This window comes from Nicotiana tabacum, chromosome 5 (assembly GCF_000715075.1).
Source record: "Nicotiana tabacum cultivar K326 chromosome 5, ASM71507v2, whole genome shotgun sequence".
NCBI classification, from domain to species: domain Eukaryota; kingdom Viridiplantae; phylum Streptophyta; class Magnoliopsida; order Solanales; family Solanaceae; genus Nicotiana; species Nicotiana tabacum.
In genome coordinates, this window is record NC_134084.1 from 69,181,154 (window position 1) to 69,209,101 (window position 27,948).

The window sequence follows — 27,948 nt, forward strand, 5'->3', positions numbered from 1 at the left end:
TGATATACCATAATTACTATTGAATCATGGTATCTCGTATTCTTGATATACTACATATTGGTATACCATGTTTAATGTAGTATACTAAATTCTAGTATTCGCCGATTTAGCTATAAAGAAAGGAAAACTTACACAAATGTCCCAAATAAATCTCAACTTACCAACATCTAGCCATTAGTCATAGACCTAACAAAACTAGCCAATAAAAATTGAAAAATTAAATAATAGGGTTCTTTCTCTCAAAGAATCACATGCAAAAATCACCTTCCATATTTTTAAGCATGATTAGCAACATTAGATATAAGACGGAAAGGAAATTTTATGGACGAGGTAGCAAATAAGGTGATTGAATACAAAAATCTATACAATATTCCAAAAATCTAAACAAAAAAGGAACTTTTTCAATGAGTATAGTTGAAATTCATTGAAAATATATAGATAAGTCAATATACAAAATTTGAGGAATATTAGAGGTGATTTGGACTGGTTTTGTATCAAAATTCGTAATTAAATCGAGTTCAAAAAAGTCTTCTACGACACATGTATCAAACATGTATCACGCATGTATCTCACACACATGTATACATGGATATACATATACATAATTGATACGAATATGATACATATGTGATACACAAATGATACACCGTGTGATACACATATCTTTTTTTCATGTTCAGCTTTTACTTCGAATTTTCAATTCAAACCACCTCAAAACTTCACCAAATCACCCCAAAACTGAGATTCAAGCTCCTTAAGTTGTGCTCAATCTATTCTAATAACACCCACACAAAACAAAGCGCAAATTTGATATTTTTTTGCTACAAATAGCTAATTTGTTAATTTGGTTAATATTAATAATATTTTATCAATTGGTCAATTTTTGTAATGAGCTAATTATAAATGGAGATAGATGGTAATTTTCCATAAAGAAACCAAGGAGGGTTTTAGGTGGATTTTGGACATAAAAAGTAGGGGGTATCTGGGTAATATAATCTTTAAAAGGAGCATATTTTATTATTTTTTAAAAAGAAAAATATTTCGGTCATTAAGTTTTTAAAACGGCTCTTAGTATTTTCTTTTGCAGGAAAAAACAAATTTTTTGTCATATATGTGGGCTGAAAGGTTGACTATAGAATCAAAGCCCAAGACCGTTTCTGAACAATTCAACGTCCTCTTCCTCTACCATTTCACTTCTTCACTCCCAGTATCCGTCACAGACGGCGAAACTGGAAACAAACGGCCAACAATGGCGGGAACTTCACGGGGAAGTACTCGAAGCAGAGCTTCGAAATCTTCCGCCGAAAATGCCCCAATTCTCAGTCCTCTCAATCCAAAACTACGAAAGGATAAAACAAGAAATAACAGCTTAATTCGCATTTTCAATGTGAACCTCAAGTTCCTGCTAGGGTTTGGGATTATTTCCTTTGTGATCGCACTCTTTTTCATTTATCCGATCGTTAATCCCATGGAGAAACCTCAAAAACCCAGAGTGATCACTCCACTTCCAGCTCCAAAACTAACGGATCTTCCAATGGTAAATTAAATACCGAATATTTGTTTCCTTCTCCATTGACATTTTATTTTTTTGATAATTTATACATTTTGAGGCAGTTTCAAGGAGAGCATAGAGAGAGCTTATACTGGGGTACTTACAGGCCTCAAGTTTATTTCGGAGTTCGTGCAAGGTAATAATATATTCTGCTCATATGGTATATTGATAGTATAAAACTAGTAAATATAGATATATGCTTACAATAATATTGGAATGAAGCCTATCCAAATAGAGCGGAATGGACTTTGTGGAATCATAAAGTTGAACCGTCTAATTTGTGATTGAGACATAACGGTAGTACTACCTGTTGTATCTTAAGCTAGAAGGTAAGAATTAAGGATTCAATAAAGTTTAAGGTTTTGGTGTATTGTCTGCGTTATGATGGTGCCTTTTTCCCCTTCTTTTAAAAAAATTCAATTATCCATGACTCAGGTTCTTTCTCATTAGTGGCTTGTGATTTAATATTTGGTTACTGACCTAGGCCATGCCAGTTTCTTGGTCCTGCATTTGTTGAAATAAAAGGACTCAAATATTGAAAATTGTACAACAAAAACATGGAAAAGAGTGGTCAATGCGCTGTAGCTTTAAAGATGATATAAAATGCTTATTTAATGTGATATACTGGAATCCTGGGACATCCTAACTCAATAAAGGTTACATAAAGTAAGAGATGAAAGGATTACATAAGGAATCGAATGGTATCTTTTGACATTATAAGATAATCGTAGAGTTAATGTGGACTGGTAGAGAAAAATGTTTTAGAATTAATGTGAACGGTATTATTTCTTTGGTTATTGTCACTCTAGCTTAAAAATAAAACAAGTTCATCTTCTATTGACATAATCTGAAGAAAGTATCTTGCAAAGTTATGCTGTTATTTAACCTCGCTGGACCTAATTCGTAATATCATGCAGCGAATGAATGCAACAACTGACAAGCTGTGAAATCTGGTGCAAAGATTGCACAAAAACATGGCTAAGTTTTGCAGTAATTGCATAATAGTTGGTCATTTCCGTTTAAATATTTGGAGTCGGGGAAACAGAAGGATCCAGACCCTACTTTGTAGGATTACACTGGGTTTTTTGTTTTTGTTGTGAAGGATGTTTCTCATAAATAGAGTGCTATAATGCCTGATATTCTGCTGGTTCAACTATTTTGAATAGACCTTGTTGGTTCAACTATGGGCACACTTCAACAACTAATTGTGTCACAATTGAGCATTTTCTGTCTAGGCAATGAAATTGTTGATGCATCAAGTTCCATGCCACTGTCTGATTTATATAGAAGTATTACTGACAATAGGGATGTCCATAATTTCTGGTGTTGAGTAGGGCAACTCTTCTATCATGCTCTCTATAGTTTGTGATGTTACATGGTTCTTGCTTTTTTATATGCTAAAGTACTCTATTATAAAACTTCTACTGGTATGTTCTTACAATTTGCAGGACTCCACAATCATTAGTTGCTGGTTTAATGTGGATTGGAGTGAAGGACGGGAGGTATTTCATGCGTCATGTATGCCAAGATTCAGATGAGTTGAAACAATATGGATGGACTAGTCATAATGGACGGGATTATGGACATCAGGTTCTGACTGAACAGACAATGTCCTTGACAACTAGCTTTCTGAAATCGAAGGGCCATGGTAGTGGCTATGGCGGAGACTGGGCTGTTCGAATTGGAGCGCAGAGCAATGAGTACTTCTCCTTACCATCTCTCATAATATTCCCTTCTTGAGCTTGACATGCCTATACATGGCTCTAGTGGTTGTGAGGTGAAAGTATGTTTAGAATTTGGTCCTCTAGGTTCTAGTAAGGAAATAGCACGTTACACCATCTTATGGAAAGCTTTGTTATTTGCTGCAGATCAAAATTCATCTTTTGGTTTTTTAGCAGTTAATGATGATATAGGTGTAGTTGATTGATTGAGTGATCCTCTTGGCAATTGAAAGAAAAGGTTGGCTAGATTTCATCAGCTACTCCTTCCTTGTTCGTTACTAGTTTGTGAATGTGTCTGACAAGTAATAATAGCTTAGCTGGCAGAATTTTTTGGAAGATATATCTAAGATAATTTCGCGTTGAATAATAAATTTCAAGAGCGATGGCATATTTTAAACTTAAGGTGGGCCTAACAATTAACATGCACTGGTCAAATGTTTGGTAAAATTGCTGGATGAGATCAGATTGCCTGGACTCTGAAAAGTTTATTTTGTGGGGCCAAATTCTTAAAGCAGTAGTAGGAGTAGTTATTGCAACTATTGCTTATTTTTACCTTTATTTTTTCTATTTTTCACAGATGATATGTTAACAATCATATACTACTTTCTCCATTATCATGCACCAAATGTCTGTCTCTCCTCTCTAAAAGCATGCGAGCTTCAAGAGACCTTAATCAGAGTATTGCCTTCTCTTATTAGAAATCTGCTGCATTTGCGTTTCAAGTTACTTTTGGCACCAAAGACCACCTAAACATGAACTATTTTTGTTTCTGAAAAAGCTGTATTTCCACCTGCAGTCTAATGATAATACATGGATTTAATTTTTTTTTTTCATGCTTTGTGTCCCTTATACAATTTACCGTTAAATTCTTCACAGATCTATACCCGATGATGAAATGTTAAACACCGCACACTTGTTTTTTTACATGGCTGATGAAGGAGGAAAAAGTTTTAATTTGGGTAGAGGAGTCCTGGATATTCATGATGATTCTGTATTGGCGTCAGGATCACGTAGTGACACTGGAGACTGGCAGCTTCACTTATTGTCAGAGGTAAGTTTGCTGACTGGTTTTCAGTTGCAATTGAAAAGTTAATGATTTCAGTTGTCTTCAATCTTGCCATGATTATGCATCTATTGATGCAGTTCTCTGAAACTATTGCCTTATGTATATCTTCCATAGCTCTTCTGATCTTTGTGGGCTTATTATTTTATACAGATACTGATTTGTCAAAAAGAAGAGGATACTGAACTTTTAAAGTGATAATGCTAGTTTGAGCGATCTTTCTGGTTTATTTTCCCTTTTTTGTTTTCTTATAGGAGGGTTTTATGTCCTCCATTTGTGCTGCTATATAAGGACTTGCTAAGTAGGAGCCTAGAAGATCTTTTGTAGTCTTCAGGTATGATTGCACACAAAATGCTCTTTCCATTTGTTTGTCACATTCAGCTTTTAGAGTCTTGTTGCTGGTTAGGATGCTAATGGCTTCATTACAAAATATAACTTAGAGGGCTATTCTTTGGTTCACATGAAGATGGACACAGGAATATGTTAATTTAGTGTGAGCTCAGGGTGAAGTAACCCAGATAATTGAATTGGAGAGAAATGTGTCTAAAGTCCCAATTCAAACCAAAAACTGACTTGACTGAGCTATGTTAAGGATGATGGTTAATGTAAGGGTTTTGCTTGGTAGGGAGTTAAAGACTGCAATGAGGAGAGTACGTCGCTAGGAGGATAAAGGTATTCCTGATTTTTGGATGAGTGTAAAGGCAAGAAAGAGAAATTGCTGATATATCATGCTTTGCATTTTCAGTCCTTTCAATAAATAGATGAGCGGGAAATCTATTTCTCAATCTTTGAAGGAACCTCATATTTTTCTGTATATGCTAGTTTTAGTAGAATTAGAATGTTGGTGTCCAAGTTTCTGCTCCTGTTCAGTGGTTCTAGTTAATAGAAAAAAGGATGTAATCTTTGCTCAGGTGGAGATATGCCTTTTCTTCTACCACATTGTTCAATTAACTGCAAAAAAAACTTAGCCAAAGGAAGAAACTAGTCAAATTTGAATGCAGTTTTGTCAAAGACTCATTTAAGCTTGAGCCCTGAAGCTTATGAAACTTCAGGAAGGGCACTTTGCCTTGCTTAAGCTTTGCTTCAGTGTAGCCAAGGCATTAAGCCTATGAGTTAATCTTGAATGGGGTTGTACTAAACAATTAGATATATTAAATGTTGAAGGAAAATTATGAATGGATTTGTTACATTTTTCTTGCATTACATATATATTTTTATTTTTTTTCTTGATTGTGCCTTTTTTAAAACTAAAGCCAATAGTGATTGCACTTGTGCTTAATGCCCCAAGCCGGTAGACCTAGAGGTTAGATCTTTTCGCTTTTGACAACAACTGTTTGAATGGACATTTGAGGAGAAGCCCAGATGCACCGGTGAGGAGGTGTGAGCGGCTGGCCTTGGAAGACACGAGAAGAGGTAGAGAGCGGCCTAAGAAATATTGGGGAGAGATAATCAGGCAGGACATGGCGTGACTTTAGATTTCCGAGGACATGTACCTTAATAGGAAGCCGTGGAGGTCGAGTATTACGGTTGTAGGGTAGGAGGTATTTGCACCTATTTCTACTTCGTAACTATGTGAGGCTAGTCTGATAGGATTTTTGTCTTAGACTGCTAGTGGTTAATGTTGTATTGGACTATTTCGTTTTTCATAGTGTCGGGTCTATTTACTGGTTATTGCTATTGCTTTTCATCTATTTTCTGATTTTTATGATACTGTTATTATTCCTTGGGTTTCTGTTGATGGTACTGATATATTGTCTCTTTTCTCTCTTCGTCTTCTTGAGCCGAGGGTCTTTCGGAAACAGCCTCTCTGCTCCCTCCGGGTAGGAGTAAGGTCTGTGTACACACTACCCTCCCCAGACCCCACCACCGGTGAGATTTTACTGGGTCGTTGTTGTTGTTTGAATGTACATTTGGTGTTTAGGTTGCTCTATACCAAAGTTAGGCTGATGCCGACGGCTGTGGTCAGCTTTTAGTTGTATCCTTAACACCTTTTACATATGGATGCACTGCTTTTATCAGTAAATTTTACCTACCATAAGCTCCATATAAGGCAAGGGATTCTAGCGTTTTATGTGCTTCTTAAGGTGGCTTGTGTTCTGGTCATTTAGAGCATGGATGACTATATAGAAGAACCTGATCCCTTCTGCGCTGAGGTGTAGTAATTATATGGGAGAAACTGTGATTATGTTGCTATTTCTATCTTTCGTGAAAGCTGCATGACAGAGTACCCTCTGTTGGCATAATTTTGTTTTCCTGTAGTTCATTGCTAGTTCTAGAATGATAGCTTATGCTTTGATTATAACCTTTTTAGAACATTTCATTGATTTCAAATCTGTACCTTATCTTTTAACAGTATAAGAACTGAAATGGTAATTCTGCCTTCTATTCCATGACTCTCTTTTAATTCTTTTGTTTCGTTTTTTATTGTTAAAAGTAGTATATTAAAATCAGCAATAAGTGCTGTAGAAATAATTGCAGGGGACTACATTACGAGTTCTGTAATGAGCTTAGAAAATCAATCATGGCCTCAGTGTCATTTGAAAGGGCCATATTAGACTTAAGGAGAGAAGATATACAACTATGCTCATGGTTATTACAGTTTCCAATTTGCTTTTAAAAACTCGTGTTCCTTTATTTCCAAATAGTCCTCCAAAACACTGAAAGACTGGTTTTCCAACACAACACAACATACCCAGTGCAATCCCACATTATGGGGTCTAGGGAGGGTAAATACGCAGACCTTACCCCTACTGGTGGAGGTAGAGAGGCAAGGAATGGTATTCCAGATTTTCCTTTTTGCCTTACCCAAACCTCGCAGATGCCAAAACTGTAATAGTTCCGTTGTCATTGACATTATCCATCTCCCAAAATGTTGAGATTTTCAAAGTTTTCAGCAGGTGGTCTCATCATAAGCATTTATCTGCAGTTGGATTTTTATTTGAAATGCTTCTTGTAGGATGTTTCTCAAGTACATTATTCTGGTTTCAAGACGCCTCACATTCACAATTTATCTGATCTTGTCCTGGCAAATTTGGCAGTCCAAGTATGCCTCTAATCATATTTTTCTTTGCTACATTTTTGGAAGTTATCTTTGCCTTTTAACTTATGTAGTTAGCCCCTTAGCCTGTAATTGCTTGCTTTTTGTCCATGTTGGATTAGGCAAGAAAATTTGGCCATTTGCTGCTTTCGGATTCATCTGATGATTCTCCCAGCATTTTAGTATTTCAGGTACCTTGAGACAGTTACCAACACTTCCTGCACTTCTGCTGATTTTATATTCTGTAAGTAGATTTTCTTTTTAATCCAGATCTCTGCTAGGATTCCTTTCAGAGCAGACATTGTTTTTCTTTCTGGGACCAGTACTCGTGATTCAAGAGTTGAAGAACGGCTTAGCAGGCTAACAGGTTTATGCTGTGTCTACTTCATTAGAATATGATTGGCATAAAAAAGGAATTTTATTTTGAAAGTTGAAATATTAGTTTTTCCAGCTTATTTCGACTTACATTTAAATCCCCCCCCCCCCCCCCCAAAAAAAAAAAAATGGAAATATTAGTTTTTTCTTCTTTTAAAATTATGTTGACCATAACATGTAACTAATGAGGAAAGTAGAAATCATCCTTTCCACTGAAGCGAGAGAAATATGAGATGCAGGTCAAAGGGGATTAAATATTGGAAACCAATGATTTGTCATAGGAGGTATATATGTAATGTTGACCTACACTCTAGTAAAAAAAAGATTTATGATTTGTTTGTCCACCTGATAACAAACCACAATTTTTTTAGCAAGTGCCAAGTGCGGATATGGTCACATGTGCATGCGACATGTGAATGACATGGGCGTTCAGCATGTGCGGGGCTTGCAAAACAAGACATGCGTGCAGCATGAATGTTAAGGCTTGTCACTTGATGCCAAAAATGGGCAATTAGGCGCCAAGGTTGGCAATTGACACAGGCAATCCTGGCACATGGGGCAGTTAGATAGTTGAAGGCTAATTCTATCCTGATGGCTGTTGGCAATTGTCTGAGCTAGACATGTGCCATGGTGACATATGGATTTTGTTGGACCATTGAATTCCCTAAAATGTTGCCTAGTAGTTGGGGATGCCAACTGCATGTTAAGATTAACTTATTATCTGCCAAGTGTCCCCTTGTTCCTTGTAACTGTCATTGGTAGAATATATGTCCATGGCTGGCTGATGGCTAAGGCATCGAGTGTTGTAAACATTGCCAACTTGTGAGTCCTTTTTGTAATTGATAATTAACATAAAGGCTGGAAGATTGCCTGAAAATAATGCCAACTCCTTAACGAACTTCTGTTGAGTGAAAGGCTGAGTCAAGTGACTTGAGTGTCGTGCAGGAAAGTTTTGGTGAGAAAATGAATCCTGTGACCACTAGCATAATATGAACGAGCGTTTGACACTAGTGGCTTTTCGCTTTCACCACTTAGCTTCTTTGCTAGGAAAACCTCTAGTTGAAGGGTTATGCCTACCCCTAATACCACATCCTAGGCAATAGTCATAGCATTTACCAAAACAAGAACTATGGAACTCTCTTTCAGTGTATCTAAATATATGGTTCTGAGCTTTGTTTCACTTCCAAGATTGAGGACTAGCATAATATGAAAGTGTGCTTGATATTGGTGGCTTTTGGCGTTTCACCACTTAGCTTTTTTGCCAGAGCCAGAAAAACAGTAATTTGAAGGGTTATGACCCTTAATACCATGCCCCAGCTAGACTTCTCCAAAACAAAGGATAGTGGAATTCAGTTGCTAGATTCTCAGGATGGTGTCTAGAATGTGAATTTTCCTGATTGACCCTGGAATAACAATATATATTCCTCATTGCTTATACAGGATTAAGACTAAATATGAGTGTCGGAGTCGGTACTGAATTTTCATATCTGAAATAGGAGAAAGTTAAGCATTGCCCAATTTTTCTGCCATGTCCCATATTCCATTTGAAGTTTGATGTTGGTCGCCGTTGTCTAATTGTAGGAGCCAAGGAAATGTTATCTTTAACTTTTCTTTCACTGAAAATGTCTATTAAACCAGAATGGAAATGTTTTATGTGTATCATGTTCAGTTTTGAGGAAACTGTCTATCTTATATGTACCATTCCTTTCCTCATTCTTTAAATAAAACTCTTTCCATCATTCCAGGTATATCGCTGACCAGTTTACTATCTGAGAAGCAAAAGGAGTTCGATGATAAGTTTAAGAAATGCTTTAGCCTATCTGATGAGGTATCGAACAGTCATTGATGATTTTGCTTGTCTTCATATTCTAACATTTTGTTAGCTTGGCATATAATCTCTGTCCAAAATTTTTGTAACAAATCGTATTCGGATGTTAGATCTGACCTATTCTCAGTTCGAAAATGGATTATAAACTACTATGTCTTTATTATAAAGAGGACTGAAACACTAGAATATACTAAAAGCTACAGTCAAATTTTAATTTTATCTACTCTCGGAAACTGTCTCTATTTGTGATGGTGGGATACTTCTGTTCTGCAAGTTCCTCTGATACCCTTCGCCCAAAGCGCACCTGGTATTCACCTGAAGGCATATATTATTCTATTATGCTATTTGCAGTTCATGTGATGTGCATGAGTAAGTTTATTTAACTGAATTACTTGTACCACACAAATATATACAACATAGACTTGGGTAAGTTACATCATGCGTGCATAAATGCGGATATTTTAACTGAAACTAATATGTTGTACTACTATACTATACGTTGTATGGATCTGGGAAAGTAGGCCTACTCAAGCAAGTCAGTGCTCCTAACACCATCTATATAGTTATATAGTTGTTCTATTTCTATCAATACATCTCTCAATTTTACTATGTATTTGATTACATGGACTGAATTCAATCTTTGAGTACTCTACAAGTTCTTTCAGATGCTAGGAGAAATATGAATGTCTATCGAGCTGATGACCTAATTGTACCACCTTTCAGATGCAGTATTACTTGCAGTTGGAAGCTATTTTTCCTTGTATTAACTTCCGTGATGCAACATATCCATGTATATAAATATAAAATGCTGAAATGTTTACGTCTTATCTTTTCAGCTTGGTTTGGAATCTGAGAGTGTTGGTAAGGTTGCTCTGGGGAACATGTTGGGTGGGATTGGCTACTTCTTCGGCCAATCAAAGATTTGGCTTCCATCAACCTCCACTGTAAGATATTTTAGTTTTGGTTCCCTGTTATTTTAATAAACTCGTGACATGTACAATACCAACCCAATGATCAGTTTTAAGTAACTTTGTTATCTATCTCTACTATGCCAGAAATGTCTCTTAGCTCTATGATCAAGAACTTATCATCATATCTGAGCCTCAAATGCACCAACAAATAAAGTAAGGGCCTAAAAAATTGTCCACATAAGGGCTTTCGTCTAGTGGTAAGAGTGCAATGTGTGTAAGTAGATAAGTGGATTAGGCGCACATCACATGTTCGAACTCTGCCACAAACAAAAACCAAGTATTTAAGTGGAGAAGGGTAGGGGTGGGCCCATCATCTACCGAGTTTAACATTGTGTGCCATTGGCCCTCGGGTATTTCTCTATTATAAAAGAATAGCCACATAAGGGAAGTTACTCAAGTAACTATATGTCTCTTTTCTACGCTTGCTTACTGCAAGAATGCTCAGGCGATATTGCAATTAAGAGCTACATTAGTTAGTATACGAAGGGTTGATTTTAGGAATGGTGCTATTGTGAGAGTTTAAGATATGGGAAGAAAGAATTTCTCTTGTATTCATTTGTCTTACAGTAGCCCTATTTGTATAAGGTGTTTACATAGTACTAAACTCTTCTTTACCAATGTGGGACACTATACATACTAGTATACATACTAACTCTAACGCTCCCTCTTAAGCCGATGTATATAAATCATATGTACCGAGCTTGTTATATATATAACTCATGTAGCACCAATGATGGATTTGGTGAAAATATCTGCAAGCTGAACATTTGACTTCACAAACTATGTAACAATATTTTCGGAGAGTATCTTCTTTTCGGTGAAGTGACAAGTGACAGTCAATCCCAGTGTGTTTAGTCCTTTCGTGGAATACTAGATTTGACGCAATATGAATGACAACTCACACAAATTATTTTAATTCTCTGAGCAACTGTTTGATCCAAAATAGCTCACATGTTGTCACAACCATTGCTTGATATTTTGATTCTGCGCTAGATCAAGCAACCACATTCTGTTTTTTGCTTTTTCAAGCGACTAAATTATCTCCTACTAAAAAATAATATCCAAACATAGAACGTCTATCAGAAGATGATCTTGCCTAATTAGCATCTTTGTATCCAGTTAACTGCTCATGGCCTCGATCCTCGAATAGTAGCCCTTTGTCTGATTTTATAACAGAAACATGCGGATAACTGCATCCTAATGACTATCATAGGGAGAGTCCATAAATTGACTTGCCACACTCACCGGAAAAGAAATGTCAGGTAATTTAATTTGCCAACCAGCCTCTTATATCTTTTAGGACCGCTAAGAGGCTCCCCCTGTCCTAGCAGAAGCTTAACATTCGGATCCTTAGTCTGGAAATGCTGAAAGAGATGTTGCTTTATATTAGTAATACCATCATGATCATTGCTAGTAATAACAATATCGTCAATATAAACCACATGATAAATACACAGATTAGGAGCAGAATGCTGATAAAACACAGAGTAATCAACTTTACTACGAGTCATGCCAAACTCTTGAATAACTATGTCGAATTTACCAAATCAGCCTTGAGGGGACTGTTTCAAACCATAGAGTGACCTGCACGATTGACATATAAGACCACGAGACTTCGGCTGAGTAACAAAATCAGGTGGTTGTTCTATATAAATTAGATCCTCAAGATCACCGTGGAGAAAAACATTCTTGATGTCCAACGGATAAAAAGGCCAATGAAGAACAACAACCAACAACAACAACAACATCCCAGTATAATCCCACAAGTGGGGTCTGGGGAGGGTAATATGTACGTAGACCTTACCCCTACCCCGAGGGCAGAGAGGCTGTTTCCAGGAGACCCTCGGCTCAAGAGAGCAACAAGAGACAATATATTAGTACTATCAATAGACTCATAGTAAATAACATAAAATACATAACATAAAATAACAAAATAACAACAATATAAGAAATATAGGAAATACGAAAAGGATGTAAGGTATACTAATATCCAACAGATACAGCCCTGCATCAGTAGCTGATCAGTAACATCCTAAGTCTAACTCCTAAATGGCTAGTCTCCCTCTAGTGCGCTGTAGTAATATTCACAAACTTCCCCCTAACCTACAACCTTAATGCTCGACCTCCACAATTCCCTGTCAAGGGCCATGTCCTCAGAAATCCTAAGTCGTGCCATGTCCTGCCTGATCACCTTCCCCAATACTTCTTAGGTCTCCCTCTACCTCTCCTCGTGCCCACCACAGCCAGTCGCTCACACCTCCTCACTGGTGCATCAGTGCTCCTCCTCTGAATGTGCCCGAACCATCTGAGTCTTGCTTCCCGCATCTTGTCCTCCATGGGGGCCACACCCACCTTCTCTCGAATATCTTCATTCCTAATCTTGTCCATCCTTGTATGCCCGCACATCCACCTCAGCATCCTCATCTCTGCTACTTTCATCTTCTGGATGTGTGAATTTTTAACCGGCCAACACTCGGTCCCATACAACATAGCAGGCCTAACCACTGCTCTATAAAACTTACCTTTTAGTAACGGTGACACTTTCTTGTCACACAAGACTCCCGTTGCTAACCTCCACTTCATCCACCCCACCCCTATACGATGTGTGACATCCTCGTCGATCTCCCCGGTCCCCTGAATAACTGACCCAAGGTACTTGAAACTACCCCTCTTAGGGATGACTTGAGAGTCGAGCCTCACTTCCACTCCTGCTTCCGTCGGCTCGGCCCCAAATTTGCACTCGAGGTATTCCGTCTTCGTCCTGCTCAGCCTGAAACCTTTAGACTCAAGGGCATGTCTCCAAACCTCTAGCCTCTCGTTGACGCCGCGTCGTGTCTCGTCAATTAGGACTATGTCATCAGCAAATAGCATGCACCATGGCACCTCCCCTTGAATATGATGTGTTATGGCATCCATCACCAGGGCAAATAGGAAAGGGCTGAACGCAGACCCTTGGTGCAACCCCGTAACAACCGGAAAATGGTCGGAGTCGCCTCCTACTGTCCTAACCCGAGTCTTAGATCCATCATACATGTCTTTAATCACCCTAATGTAGTCAACCGGGACCCCTTTAACCTCTAGACATCTCCATAGGACCTCCCTAGGAACCCTGTCGTACGCTTTCTCTAGATCGATAAACACCATGTGGAGATCCTTCTTCTTATCCCTGTATTGTTCCATCATCCTCCTAATAAGGTGGATAACTTCTGTGGTAGATCGCCCCGACATGAACCCGAACTGGTTATCTGAAATAGACACCGTCCTTCGCACTCTCATGGAGAACAACATGAGTGGATAGAAAAAGGCGAATAGATGCTACTTTAGCCATAGGAGAGAAAGTATCACTGTAAGCAAGCTTAAATATCTCAGTATACCCTTTGGCAATAAGACGAGCCTTAAGCCGATCAGCTTGGCCGTCCAGGCCAACTTTGACGACATAAACCCAATGACAACCAACAGTAGATTTTCCTAAAGGAAGAGGAACAAGCTTCCAAGTGCCACTAGCATGTAAAACAAGACATCTCTTAGATCATAGCATGTCGCTATCCAGGATAAGATAGCGCTTCACCTGTGGACTTGGGGATATAAATAGAGGACAAAGATGATACAAAGGCATAATGGGGTAATGATAAACGATGATAACTCAAACCAATGTAATGGGGGTTGGGATTAAGAGTGAATCGATTATCTTTCCAAAGTGATCGATAGACTAGAAGGAGACAAGTCCACAATAGGTGAAGGATCTGACATAGGACGTGAATCATTTGTACTTGTTACTGGACGCTGAGATCAATTTTTCATCAAGAATATCCAAGTGCACCTGGAATAATTATCAATGAAATTGTCAAAGTAGTGGAATCCCAAGGTATAACTAACGTGACTAGGACCTCAAACATCTAAATGGACTAAAGTGAAAGGTAAATATACTCAAACATCTAAATGGACTAAAGTGAAAGGTAAATATACTCGTTTATCAGGATGCAGAGGGAAATGTGAGAGAGTATGCTTACTAAGCTGATATGAGTCAAGTGAGACGGATTGGATCCCATTTTTCGAAGTTTTGATAAACTAGGATGTTCAAACCATTTATGTAATAAATCAGGTGAATGTTAAGCAGTTGAAGGAGGACAAGATGTGAATCCGTGTGATTTAGCAAGGATAAGATAATAATGTCTATTTAATTCACACCCGGTACTAAGGATTCGTCCCATACTGCATTCCTGTATAAAACAAGTCATCAAGAAATAAAACAGAGCAATTAAGTGATTTGGCTAAGCGACTGATAGATCTGAGATTAAAAGGACTACCAAGAACATAAAGAACCGAATTCAAAGGTAATAAAGGAAGTGGACTAGCTTGACCTATTCTAGTTAACACGGTTTGAGATCCATTGGCCATTGTAACTGTTGAAAGTGATTGAGAGTAAGAAATAATAGCGAAAACAGATTTGTTACCACAAATGTGATTAAATGCACCTGAATTAATGACCCAAGAGTTTGGAAAAAAAGAGTGAGAGACACAAGTCATGCTATTACCTGTTTCAACAACAGAAGCTATCTCAAAAGATGTCTGATACGTGCTTTTTAGTTTTTACTGAAGGAACTCAATATAATTTGGTAGAGAAACCATCCAACTATTCAACATATTCATTGCCATTTGTTCGAATCAAAAATCAAATAACCTCTCGTAATTACGCCAACTTTGCAAAAACTCGCTGAAAACAAAAAATGGGCGAACAATATTGGTACAACTCCGTATAATGTTGCAACAATGAGGAATCGCTGGAAACACTCTGTATGTTGTCGGAAAATTTCAAGCGGTTGAAATTAGAGCACGCGACCACTAAGAACCAGAAAAACAAACCTGAATATAGAAAATTTTGGCCGTCACTAGAATTTGAAAAAGTTTGCTGGAATCTGGAAAGAATCGCTGGGATGTGGTGGAATTTGAATGGATGGGGTCGGAATGAATAGTTGATCACCGAAGATGAAAAGTTCTCACTGGAATTTGCCGGAGTGAGTCTCACGCGCCGGCACGTGGCTGGATCTCGCTGGAAAATTCCTCCTTCTGGTCGGCACGTGTGAGCGCGTGGGAGGTCCAATGACAGCGATTTTTGTTGGTTCTGGTCGCACGGGGATTCCGATCGTATTGGTGGTACGTATATGCAGAGTACCCTTGGAAGCGGTGAACCCTCGGAACAGTTATTTATTCGCTGGAAAATTGTTCGGCAATGAGGTCTTTCTTCCCGGATGTCACCGGAATGATGCACAATGATAAAAGGAGTCCTAACTCTCATCCCATAACCAATGTGGGAACTTAACACTCCCCCTCGCATCCAGGCATGACAGTTGGAGTGTGGACAATATAAGATGGGGTCCCATCATTGGGTAAATAATAAATTGGGTTGAGTCTCGTTCTAATACCATGTGAGAGTTTAAGATATGGGAAGAAAGATCTTGTATTCATTTGTGTCTTACATTAGACCTATTTATATAAGGTGTTTACATAGTGCTAAACCCTTCTCTACCAATGTGGGATACTATACATACTAGCTCTCTAGCAGCTATTAATGCTTAAGTGGTTATAGGAATATCCTGCTGTTTCATTTTGATTTGAGACTTAAAGGTGAGACCATGAGAGAAGAGGATAAGTTGCTAAAATCTTGAAAATAAAGAGTTCCAAGAAGAACTATGGACAAGGAAACCTTCCCATGTTTATGCTCTCATCTTCAAATCCGCACTTCTCTTGGGGCAGAGAACAGCAAAAGTTCTAGTTAAACCTGATTGCAAAATATACTTCATCATACTAATGTTGCCTGCCATGACTTTTGATATTTCAAAGAATAAAGAACAGAAGAAGGCCCCAAAGCATCTAGTCAAGTTGCTGTTTCTCTTGTTTCTTTGGCTTCAGTAAACTAATGAGTGTGCAGTCTGCTTTAAATTTTCTGCCCTGCACCACACCAAGTATATGCTTCAAGAATTTGGATGTACTAATGAATCATTTGGCTAGGTTGATATTTGGTTTTAACCATTTCACGTTACCAGTACTGGGCCGTCAAAGTTCTTTTAATGATCACAAGTACTTCTTGAAGTTGAATCTTTTTCGCTCTTAGCGTCCTTCAGTTATTTGTTCAATAATCGTAACCATTTGGATGTCTAACGAAGTTCTACAATCTCCTGACTCATGCAGCTGAATGCTGGGGATAATTCTGTCTTGTACTGGCCTGCTGAGCTATATACAGCAGTTCCAAGTAGGCCCTTCTTTCCAAGGGGCTTTCTGTGGGATGAAGGTTTTCATCAATTGCTAATCTGGTCAGTTGCTTGTTCGTGTTTTTTTATTATTTTTTTATTCATATCTACTGCTTAAAAATTATATTTGCAGTTGGTTTCTAGTCCCTCTAATTTGCACTTATTAGGGGATTCTTGAAACCTTTAGGCGTTGGGATATATACATTAGCTTGGATATCATTGGACATTGGCTGGATCTGATGAATATTGATGGATGGATTCCGCGCGAGCTAATCTTAGGTGCTGAAGCCTTAAGGTAATATATCATGGCTTCCACTAAGCTTAGGTAACCATTTCGCAGTTTTCCATGTAATCCTATCTAAAGCTTCTATCTGGTCAACCTTGCAGTAAGGTCCCAGAAGAATTTGTTCTTCAGCATCCAACTAATGGAAATCCACCGACATTGTTTTTGGCCTTGCGCGGTATTCATTTCTAAACTTTTTGTAGAATCTACTCTTGAGAAGATATTCACATTTTATTCTTGTGGAGAAGACTCTTAATATTATATTTTTGCAAGCATCATTGTGCTGTCCTTTGATTCAATATCCTTCTTGTTAATTCATACACTAAATTCTCATTAGTGCTGGAACATATGTTCCGCTTGTTTAATGATCTGTTTGTAATATTAAATCAATGGATTTTGAGTATCATTAGAAGCTAAAACCAACAGGCTGAATAGTGATGTCTCCATCATTTGGTTGAGAAGAAGAGTTTCAAGTTTCGATGTACAAATGAATCTGAAGGAGAGAAAAAACAGCTGAAAAAGATAGGGTGAGGTTAAAAATCTAATCTGCAGACAAAAGTTATATGCCATAGCTGATCTGGATTTTTATTCTCAATCTCTTTATTTAAACAATTTGAAATGGATATGGAAACATTTCACTAGTTGGTTAAGAGGATTCGTAGAGTTGGTACTTTCCTGAAGCAAAAAAAAGATACGGCTCTGAATTTGGCAGCAAACAGCATCATTCCTAGACAATGCCATTTTCTATTTGCTACCTATTTTTTGATACCCATACATTTTCTTTTGGATGGGTAGGGCACAAATCCCATTCTTAGATCACCTTTTAGTACTAGACCAGGCTCTCCCAACCTCAATGCCATAGCTCTAGGTGAAAGTGGAGGGCTCTTACCTCCCATATACTAATGGTCTATTATGTACACGAAATGAGGCTGTTAAAGAGCCTTTTACGAACAATGTAACTTTCTGCAGTTAACAAGAAAACTAGAAAATAGTTTAGGAAAGAGGAGAGAATGTCATTACAAATGCAAAGAAGTATAATATTTGTTGTAATGCCACATTCAAGAAAAGTTAGAGATGTGAAATCAATGGTGGAGTCTGAAGTGTTGTGTGACACTTGACAGATGTTCCCAACGATAGGGTGTACGAAATCTGCCCACCAAAACTTTGATGCAGTATAGGATTGGATAAAAGATTTGATTCTATCCTTGTCATCTTGCATAAGATTGATGAACTAGATCCGATTTAAAGCTTGCTTTGCATTGTCCAATGATGGATGCTTTGTTTGCAATTTTTGGATTGTGGACCTCAAGGATATGTGATGTGAACTCGTGGTAGATATTCATCCTTGTATAATGCAGCTAATAGTTTGATTTTACGAATAATTTCGGAGACTTCTCCTCACATTTCGCTCAAGCACACTGACGTCCCACGTAATTTATGATATTACACATACCTCCCTTATTTGATTTTTTGTGTAACAATTCTTTTAACATATTAATCATTAATATAAAAAATTATTATCTGAATATTTACCCTTTTTAATATATATTTTTAATTAATTAATTTAATAAACAGCTTTTTAAATAAAATTCATTTCCGCTCCCCTTACTATTCCATCCCCCATTATGGAAAAACAAAATCGAATTGCATCCAGTTCTGCAACCCCATGGTCCAATCAATTGGATATGGCTTGGCGCATTAATGGAAGGAATATTTGTGGTGGGGGGTGGATTGAACATTGGCCGTCAGTCGCCACAGGAAGCAGTGTCCGGAGGAGATAATGGGCATCCACGGGCAGCAACTCCCGAGTCTTTTTGAGTGTTGATTTGTAGTTCTCATCACTTGCCATTGGATGTGATATGAGCACACACTACAGGACAATCTCCACCGTACTATGTTCTTGACAATTAGTTTTATTGGAATCTCATGGCACTGTGAAAAAAGGAAAGAGACATTGTTTTACTAGTTTTGCTTTTTATTTAGTTGACTTCAGTTTTGTATATTCAATTAATATACAGGTTTAGCCCCTCCTTTTATTTCTCGTTAGAAGGCTTTTCCGATGTCGGATTCTTTCGGCAGGTTTCTTTAGTGTCGTGGGTGCGATGGGAGATTCTATAAAAATAGGCAAGATTTAAGAAAGATAGAGAATATTAATTGAGAAGATAAATCTGTTATGATCTAGTTTAGCCCTTTTGTTGTTTGTTTGGGGAGAGGAAAAAATTCGGTACCACTTTAGTTTTTGCTGAGCATTAGCCATTCTGTTACTCCTGTAGATATTATTTAGGTTGTAATAGTATGCAAGTTGATATGTTTATATGAATCCTGATCTTGTTAGATTGTTTGTAAACAAGACACGAGGTTTGAGCATTATCCCAAAGGAATTTTTAACAGTGACAGAGATAGGAATTATTTTTATTTTAAAAACTATTTACAAATTTAATTAAAAAGTATACTGAAAAGGGCAAATTAGTAAGATCATAATTGTTTATATTGATGATAAATATGTTAAAAGAATTGTTACACAAAAAATCAAACAAGGGAGGTATGTGTAATATCGTAAACCACGAGAGAGGACAGTGTGATTGCACAAAACGTGAGGGAATGTCTCTGAAATTATCCCTTGATTTTATGTAGGTATCTATGCTAAAATTCCGAAGTTCAGAAGTTTTTTTTTTTTTTGTTTGTTAACAGAGTCCAAAATCCCAACTATTTCTTGATAAAGAGCACTGCTTTACGCTTTACTGACTCAGTGAGTGGAACATGTATTAACTGGCCTTGTTCAATCTTGTCTACTTTAGTTTAATCATACAATGCAGTTATAAACCTTTTGAACTTTTTAAATTCGTAAGAGAGCTGGCATAGCAGGTTGATTGGTCATTTTGCGGAGTGTGGGCCCTGTTTTTACGTCTTTTTCAAAAGCTCAGCTGCTTTCTCCAATGTTCTCTGCACTGTGCTTGTGGCGGAGAGTGTTTTGGGGTTATAGCTGAACAAATTTATGTATCTTCGAGTGAAATCTGTCAATTCGGCCCTGGGCTTTAGATCAATGGTAAGTGATAAGAGCGCCCAACGTGATGTGGGATTAGGCGTACGTCACAGGTTCGAGGGGTGGGGATTTCTCGGTTATCAAAAAAAATGTGTCAATTCTGTTTTGATACAAGAAAGGAAGATTAGACACAATGATGTTGTATTTTTTAAGCTATAAAATGGCGCTCTCTGTCGGAAAGAATTACAAGAGTAATTCAGGATTGGTATATGTGGTGGTGGTCTACTGTGCCGAATTTGATTACATCAGGCTTTTATGTGGAGCTGGTACATTTGCATGTCAACTTGAAAGCACTTACGCTATATCACTTGGATGTTTAATCTACTTTCAACAGTGTGTATCTTCTTACAGTTCATGAGCTTGAACATTTTCTTGAACTTCCTCTTAAGCATGAGGAATATTCAATTTGCTATCGATGTGACATTTTTCAGTTGCCACCTGTTGGCTGCAAGTTCTGCTCTAGCTAGCTTAACATACTATGTGTTGCATATTTCATTGGACCCCAATTTTCTGCATCAGTTCATAACGAGTATGGCTAAGCAATTTTCAGTGGTGTCGTAGAACAGTTTGTGTGGAATCATTAACAAGTTTCGCATTGCAGATGTAATTTCCAGCCTGAAGAAAGAAAAGTTTGCTGCTGCTGAAGCAAGTGATATCTCTGTCTTCTTGGACCGGGCGTTTGTTCGGCTTGAAGCATGGTTCAAATGGTTTAACACAACCCAGTCTGGTAAATTTCCTCTCTTGTGAATTTACCTTACAAAAGGATATACCTACTCTTTTTGCTACTGGATGAGCTAAGAAATTAACCTCTATGTCATTAAGTTTCTGCTTAACTTCATGTTGGATGTAAACAATTTTGAGAAAGCATTTAAGATAGCCTTCAGCTTTCTGGTGATCTTAGAGTTGTCTTATTCCTAGGTGTAGAATTAGTGGTGATCATGCGACGTGTCAGCTTGAATTCATCTGTTTGCCCTTTTGAGTTTGTGCCTTTGTAAATCAGAAGTGACAATACCGTTGGACGTTGCAGTCTTCTTTATGAAGTGTTTAAAACTGCAGCAGCAGTGGAAGAGCAAAAATTTTCAATAGGGGGAAAAACCATTTTCTGCACTTTATGTAACGAAAAAAGCAACTATTTCAGCAAGGTCTACATCAAACAGGAATCTTTATCATTAGGAAGTAGCTTTGAGCTTTCACCAGCAATTTGTAATTATTAACCATATTTAGATAAGGGTTCAATGTTGGGTCTCTTGCTCTTAATTTTCTTAAAGAATAGCTAGGAAACAACAACCCCATTTACCCATAGCCTTATTCGATGTAAAAATAATTAAGCCTTGATCCTGGGGAGGAAAACAATTTGTTGGCTTAATTTAGAATAAATATCTTCTAACTCAGGCTTTTCCCTCAGGGTTCTGAACCAATGTTGCTGCGCCCAATCAGTTTCTGATATTTCTATGAGTTCTACTAATACCATAGTATGTGTTTTAACCTGTTAAGTATTGCAATTCCAGGAAAGGAACTGGGCAGCTATTACTGGCATGGAAGAGATGCTGCTACGATCCGTGAACTAAATCCTAAGGTTTTGATCTAAAACATATCTATGCTGAAAACATCTCTGCTGATGTATTTTTGCTTCCTTTTTCCAGAAGACTGGATAGGTAGTATCATTTTCATGTGTATTTTTCTTTTCCTTTCATCAAGTCTAATTTCTGATATGCTCCTGGGCTTTGGGCTTTGGTCTTAGTGGTAGCGCAATGCATAGGTTTGGCGCACGTCATGGCTTTGAACCTTGCCACATAAAAAAGTCTGGTATTTAAGTGGAGAAGGATAGAGGGGCAGCCACTAACCCTAGGTGATTTTTCGGTTATATAAAAAATTCCAACAACAACAACAAACCCGTGTAATCCCACAATTAGGGTCTAGGGAGGGTAGTGTGTGCGCAGACCTTACCCTCACCTTGAGGAGGTAGAGAGGCTGTTTCCGATAGACCCTTGGCTCCAATAAAAATAAAAAAGCAATAGCACCATAACCCCAACAAGATAACAAGAAAACCGAATCGAAAGAAACAATAGACAGTGATAGAAAATAAATATGAAAAATAAGAAAGTACATACTAACACTAATACTACTAGTATGGGCAAGAAAAACGCATGACTACCAACTAACTCTCCACCCTAATACTCGACCTCCACACCCTCCTATCAAGGGTCATGTCCTCTGTAAGATGAAGCAATATCATGTCCTGCCTAATCACCTCTCCCCAATACTTCTTTGGCCTACCTCTACCTCTCCTCATACCAATCAAGGCTAACCTTTCATACCTCCTTATTAGGGCATCTGTGCCTCTCCTTTTCACATGTTCGAACCATCTAAGTCTTGCTTCCCGCATCGTATCCTCCATGGAGGCCACACCCACCTCATCCCGAATAACTTCATTCCCAATCTTACCTAACCTGGTATGCCCGCACATCCATCTCAACATCCTCTGCTACCTTCTTATGGACATGTGAGGTTTTGACTGGCCAACACTCTACCGCATACAATATAGTCGGCCTAACTACCGCTCTATAGAACTTACCTTTTAGTTTAGGTGGCATATTCTTATCACATAAAATACTGGATGTGAGCCTCCATTTCATCCACCCCGCTTTAATACGATGTGCTATATCCTCATCAATCTCTCCATTTCCTTGGATTACTGACCCAAGGTAGTTGAAACTCCCTCGATTGGGGATGACTTGTGTATCAAGCATCACTACTACATCCGCTTCATGAGTCATGTCATTGAACTTGCATTCAAGTATTTTGTCTTGGTCTTGCTCAACTTGAAGCCTTTAGACTCTACGGTCTGTCTCCAAACCTCCAACCTCGCGTTAACACCACATCGCGTCTCGTCATTCAGTACAATGTCATCTGCAAATATCATGCACCATGGCACCTCCCCTTGAACATCACGTGTCGGTTCATCCATCGCCAAGGCAAATAAAAACGGGCTAAGAGCTGATCCCTAGTGCAACCCCATTACCACATGAAAGTATTCCGAGTCTCTTCCCGCAATCCTCACCCGGGTTTTAGCTCCATCGTACATGTCGTTAATCACCCTAGTGTAAGCCACTGGAACCCCTCTAATTCCAATTTCTGATATATTAGACGACCTATATTTGATCCCTAATCACTCAATAGTAGACCTTGGATTTTTTTTATTAGTACTATTTATGGAATCAACAAATATGTGTGGAGAATAAGCTACAAAAGAAGTAAAAAGTTTGAGAATGCGTGAGAGCAATGTCTTTCAGCGTTTTTATTTTAATATAGATTCAAAAGTAAATTTTTTTTTTGATCAGATGTCTGTAGAGGGACTGCAATGACAAAAGGAAGTTGACTAGAGGAAGGTTCAAAAAATAAGGTGATTATACATCTGAAGGGAATTATGGTATCGAAGAAAGTAGCTATCTAAGTCGGAGTATAACACTGTCAAAGATGTTAAGGGTACTGTTGTCTAGTTAATAGGTAGAGGAACACATTTAAACTCGAACAAAAATCCAGATGTCATAATGAATGGCAACAATTTAAGGCTTTTGGGGAATTTTGGAGAGAGTACCGAGGACGGAGTCAGTAATCTTTTTGCATCAATTGGAAGAGTATGTCGGTTAGGAAGGAGCTACCGAAATGAAAAGAGGTGAAGAGGTTGGTGACTTGTTAAATGTTTTGATAGTAAAAACATCAAGGGAAGCAAGGTCACTGTTAATCACAGGAGTTTGGGCGAGGAATTAGGAGTAGCATCTGACTTTCTGGTGGGGTTCATGATTCTTGTCTAGGTTGTTTTTGTCTTTTGGGTAAGATATACTCTGTGTAGGGATTGCATCCCCGAGATGTTCATATCTACCAAATTATCTAAATTATATTCCTAACAAAAATGGGCAAGATATTCTTAAGGAATCGCGAACAAAATTAACCATATTATAGAACAATTACAGGATCAGTGCGCTGTGATCACCCTAGGTCATTCCTGAGGCTGATTCTTTTTGCTTCGTGCATGAATCGACTATAAAACGTACGATTTTTGGCTTTTACAGACATTATCCTCTGGATTAGATGATTATCCACGTGCATCTCACCCAAATGAAGATGAACGGCATGTGGATCTTAGATGCTGGATGCATCTTGCAGCAAATTCCATGCGTTCAATTGCAGAGCTTCTGAAGATGGATAAAGATGTTGAAAAGGTATTAAAATACAGAAGTTTCTTAAAGCATTATTGTTTTTGTATAATTTGCTGAGTCCTGCAATAACTCTTGCAGGAGTATGGCTTTACTGCAAAGATGCTCTCAGATTTTGAACTTCTTAACAAGGTGAAACATCTTCTAATTCCTAACCGTAATTATTCCTATCCAGATAGGGTTTTAGCATTAAATTGTAACTATGTATGATAACAGGATAACTGAGGCACCCCTTAAAATCTCTGTTGCACTTATTGAACGTCAAAAATTCTTTCAAATGATTTTTAATGTTGCAGATGCACTTAGACAGTGCCAATGGAGCTTATTGTGATTATGGAAATCATACAGAAAAGGTACGTGGTTTATCATATTAACATGTCCTGGGGGCAGAGTCCACTGAGTTTTCCATATATGTGATTGATGCAGATTTTATTTGTGCTTGCTACATTCCAAACCTGACCAAGTTCAGATGAAGTACTTTTGCTGGTTCTTCCTGGTCTTATCCATGATTAACTCATTGGAATCTTGTCTTATTTTCCATGCATGCTGTTTTACCTTATTTAGCACATTGCACTTTGAGGCGGATGTGGAAGTGAATTGATACACAGGTCATCCCCAAGAGAGGAAGCTTCAAATATCTTGGGTCAAAAATCCAAGGAAATGGGGAGATTGATGATGATGTCACACATCGTATTGGAGCGGGGTAGATGAAATGGAGCCTCGCATCCAGTGTCCTATGTGATAAGAATGTGCCACCGAGACTTAAAGGTAAGTTCTATAGAGTGAGTGTTAGACCAAATATGTTGTATGGGGCCGAGTGTTGGCCAGTCAAGAACTCACACGATCAGAGGATAAAAGTAGCGGAAATGAGGATGTTTAGATGGATGTGTGGGCATACTAGGAGAGATAAGATTAGGGACAAAGATATATGGGCAAGGTGGGAGTAGCCTCCGTGGTGGACAAATGCGGGAAGCGAGGCTGAGATAGTTTGGGCATGTAAAGAGGAGGAATACCGATGCCCCAGTGAGAAGGTGCGAGAGGTTGGATCTTGAAGTTTGTTCTCTTGTACCCAAATTGAGGAATTCCTATCTTGAAATCTGTTAAGCTCACGAGTCACCGTGCAATACAAAATAATATCAAATGATATCTTTAAGCATCTTATGCTCAAATTAAGAGGAGCTCAAAAATGCTTCCGGAGGGAAAAAAATCAAGTTTCTCTGGAAAAAGAGAACTAATGAGAAACCTAGCTGAGTCTTAGTAACATGACTTTAGTTTAGCCTTCTTAATTGCTGTTACTCTTTTTCTTTTTTAATTGGTTTTTTGTTACACATGCTTACTTTGGTGCTTTCACATTTTGTTAAGTAGATTGAAGATCATGATCCTTTGCGTTTACTAGCTCAAATTTTCCTTTCCACCATCATAACATAGATGAGAACTACAACATGAGAATGGAGGTCAATAGCTAAACCGATACAAATTCTTCTAAACTGGAAGAAACCCTAATAATTTCTTACAAAAAAACTCTAGCAAAGATATTAGCCTAACAATAATCTGTATTGCTTACAGGCCAATTGACTCTAACTTTGTTAACCGCCCCAAAATCTAAACCAAACTGTGCAATTGCCATTGGACAACAATACCATATTGAAGTAACCATTGGACTGGGAAAGGATCTTATCATGTGGTTAGGGATGGCAATGAGACGATGCAGGTGCGGGGGAACACAATTGCTGGGTGGTGTGGGTGCGGGGCGGGTTGAAGCAAATCTTTTTAAAATTATAGCGGGGCGGGTTGCGGGTTGCACTTATTTATACCAGCTCCATTTCTTTTAAATGTACTAACCTTGAATTTCACTCTATCGCCTCTAATGACTCTCGTTCTCTCAATTTGGCTTTTCTTTAGATTGGTTTTGACCTTTTCAATTTATAGTTTTCATAGATAATTAATGATAGTAAGTTACAATTATTTGTTATGAGTATTTATTTGACTAATAATTATCCAATATCATCAGAAAAAGAAAGATTTTGCACAAGTACATGCACCAACTTGGAGAAGCTGAAGTAATTAATTTACAGAATAACAGTTTTGAGTTTCATTGCTAATGTCCAGTTTACAGTCATTCTCAACTAGTTCAAGTGACAGTTTACTACTTTTTAAAGTAAATTCCTTTTAGCAAACTATACTTATGGATTATTTATGACCTAGTTAATATTCAAAAGCTTTAAGTAAAATCAATCACATCTTCAATGCATTATACACGACTTGGACACAGTACTCTCTCGTAGAGTAATTGCAATATATAATATAAATAAAATTTTGAAGACAATTCAAACAAATTAAAATAGGGACTTGTTCTTGAGAGGTAGTGTGTGCTCTTTCCTCAGGAATGCTCTTTTCCTTTCAGGTTCAGTTAACTTGGAAAATACTGGAGACTGGCAGCAATTACCCAAGGCGAGAGCTCGTACGAGAAGTCCTAGAAAAGCCTGTTTTACAATTGGTTCCTCATCTTGGTTACGTGAGCCTTTTCCCATTTATCCTCAGGCTTATTCCACCAGTAAGTTCTTAAGCATCATTTGAGCAAATATCATATTACATGCCGTTCACTGTGATTTGCTTTTTATTTATATTCACTTTTTTGGGGCTCAACTGGCAGTAAAATGCTCTAAAGTTTTATTATTAATTTTCTGGTTGCTCTTGTTTGATCTGGTCATTGTGGATTCGTACATGCCTATTTTCATTCAGGATTCATGGATACTTGATAGACAGCTTGACCTTATCTCTAATAGGAGCATTTTGTGGACTGACTATGGGCTGAGATCCTTATCCAAAACAAGGTGATAGCAATGACTGAAATATGTTGTACTCTCCAGCAAACAATTTTGTCCATTCCTAGTTTCTTTGTTAAAAACATCTGAAGAAATGTTATTCTGTTGTTGTTTTGGATGCTACAGCTCCATGTATATGAAACGAAACACAGAGCATGACGCTCCGTATTGGAGAGGGCCAATCTGGATACCCTTGAATTATTTGATTGTTTCCTCACTTCATCACTACTCTCAAGGTACAAAATGAACAAGGACAAGAATACTCTTGATGCTTTGTTTTATTTGAGATGTTCATTAAACCAATTTATTTCTGTTTCAATTTTGAAGAGCCTGGACCACACAGAGAAAGAGCCAAAACCATCTACACTGATTTGAGGAGCAATTTGATAAGGTACTGCTGTTGTCCCAACTGAAACTGCTCCGTAATTTTCTTTATACATAGTGGCTGCTCACATGGGGTATACAATCATACTGTTTCATTTTTAACATATCACAGAAATATAGTTGGGAACTATCAGCGGACAGGGTATCTGTGGGAACAATATGATCAGAAGAGAGGGAAAGGAAAAGGTGCTCGCCTGTTTACTGGATGGACAGCCACTGTGCTATTGATCATGGCAGAAGCTTACCATGAAGTTTAGTGATGGTAATATCAAACTAGTGGAGCCAAAACAATAATTTTTGACATTCTGCATTTATATGTATACTACTACTAGTAATAGTGTTTTTGATAATCCACCGATATCCGAGAATGCATTTTACTAAAAGAATTTAAAGGTAAACTT

The 27,948-nt window shown here is 37.9% G+C and overlaps 1 protein-coding gene across 4 annotated transcripts; it reads left to right on the forward strand.

The window, feature by feature from the left end:
• The first annotated feature begins 1,094 nt into the window (after positions 1-1,094).
• Positions 1,095-27,945, forward strand: LOC107796835 (mannosyl-oligosaccharide glucosidase GCS1). Of its 4 annotated transcripts, XM_016619660.2 has the most exons (22): positions 1,095-1,537; positions 1,615-1,688; positions 3,001-3,252; positions 4,150-4,324; positions 7,293-7,379; positions 7,496-7,564; positions 7,644-7,740; positions 9,494-9,576; positions 10,413-10,520; positions 16,737-16,858; positions 16,983-17,090; positions 17,183-17,256; positions 20,723-20,848; positions 21,630-21,697; positions 24,195-24,344; positions 24,420-24,470; positions 24,635-24,691; positions 26,743-26,892; positions 27,081-27,172; positions 27,290-27,399; positions 27,491-27,554; positions 27,660-27,945. In XM_016619660.2, exons 1-22 carry the CDS (start codon positions 1,112-1,114, stop codon positions 27,802-27,804), a joined length of 2,688 nt encoding a protein of 895 aa, XP_016475146.1. In that variant the 5' UTR covers positions 1,095-1,111; the 3' UTR covers positions 27,805-27,945. The 4 variants fall into 4 exon arrangements, 3 of the variants coding, with proteins under 3 accessions (XP_016475146.1, XP_016475147.1, XP_016475148.1); XM_016619661.2 differs by lacking the exon at positions 7,293-7,379 and having other exon boundaries at positions 1,110-1,537; XR_001650519.2 differs by lacking the exons at positions 27,081-27,172; positions 27,290-27,399; positions 27,491-27,554; positions 27,660-27,945 and adding an exon at positions 24,947-25,106 and having other exon boundaries at positions 1,110-1,537; positions 26,743-26,881.
• Positions 27,946-27,948: the final 3 nt, after the last annotated feature.

Coding starts and splice junctions, on each gene's coding strand:
- LOC107796835 (XM_016619660.2), top strand. CDS start 1,112: ATGTGGGCTGAAAGGTTGACTATAGAATCAAAGCCCAAGACCGTTTCT. Junction 10,521..16,736: donor GGCTTCCATCAACCTCCACT/GTAAGATATTTT, acceptor TGACTCATGCAG/CTGAATGCTGGGGATAATTC. Junction 26,893..27,080: donor TCCTCAGGCTTATTCCACCA/GTAAGTTCTTAA, acceptor ATTTTCATTCAG/GATTCATGGATACTTGATAG.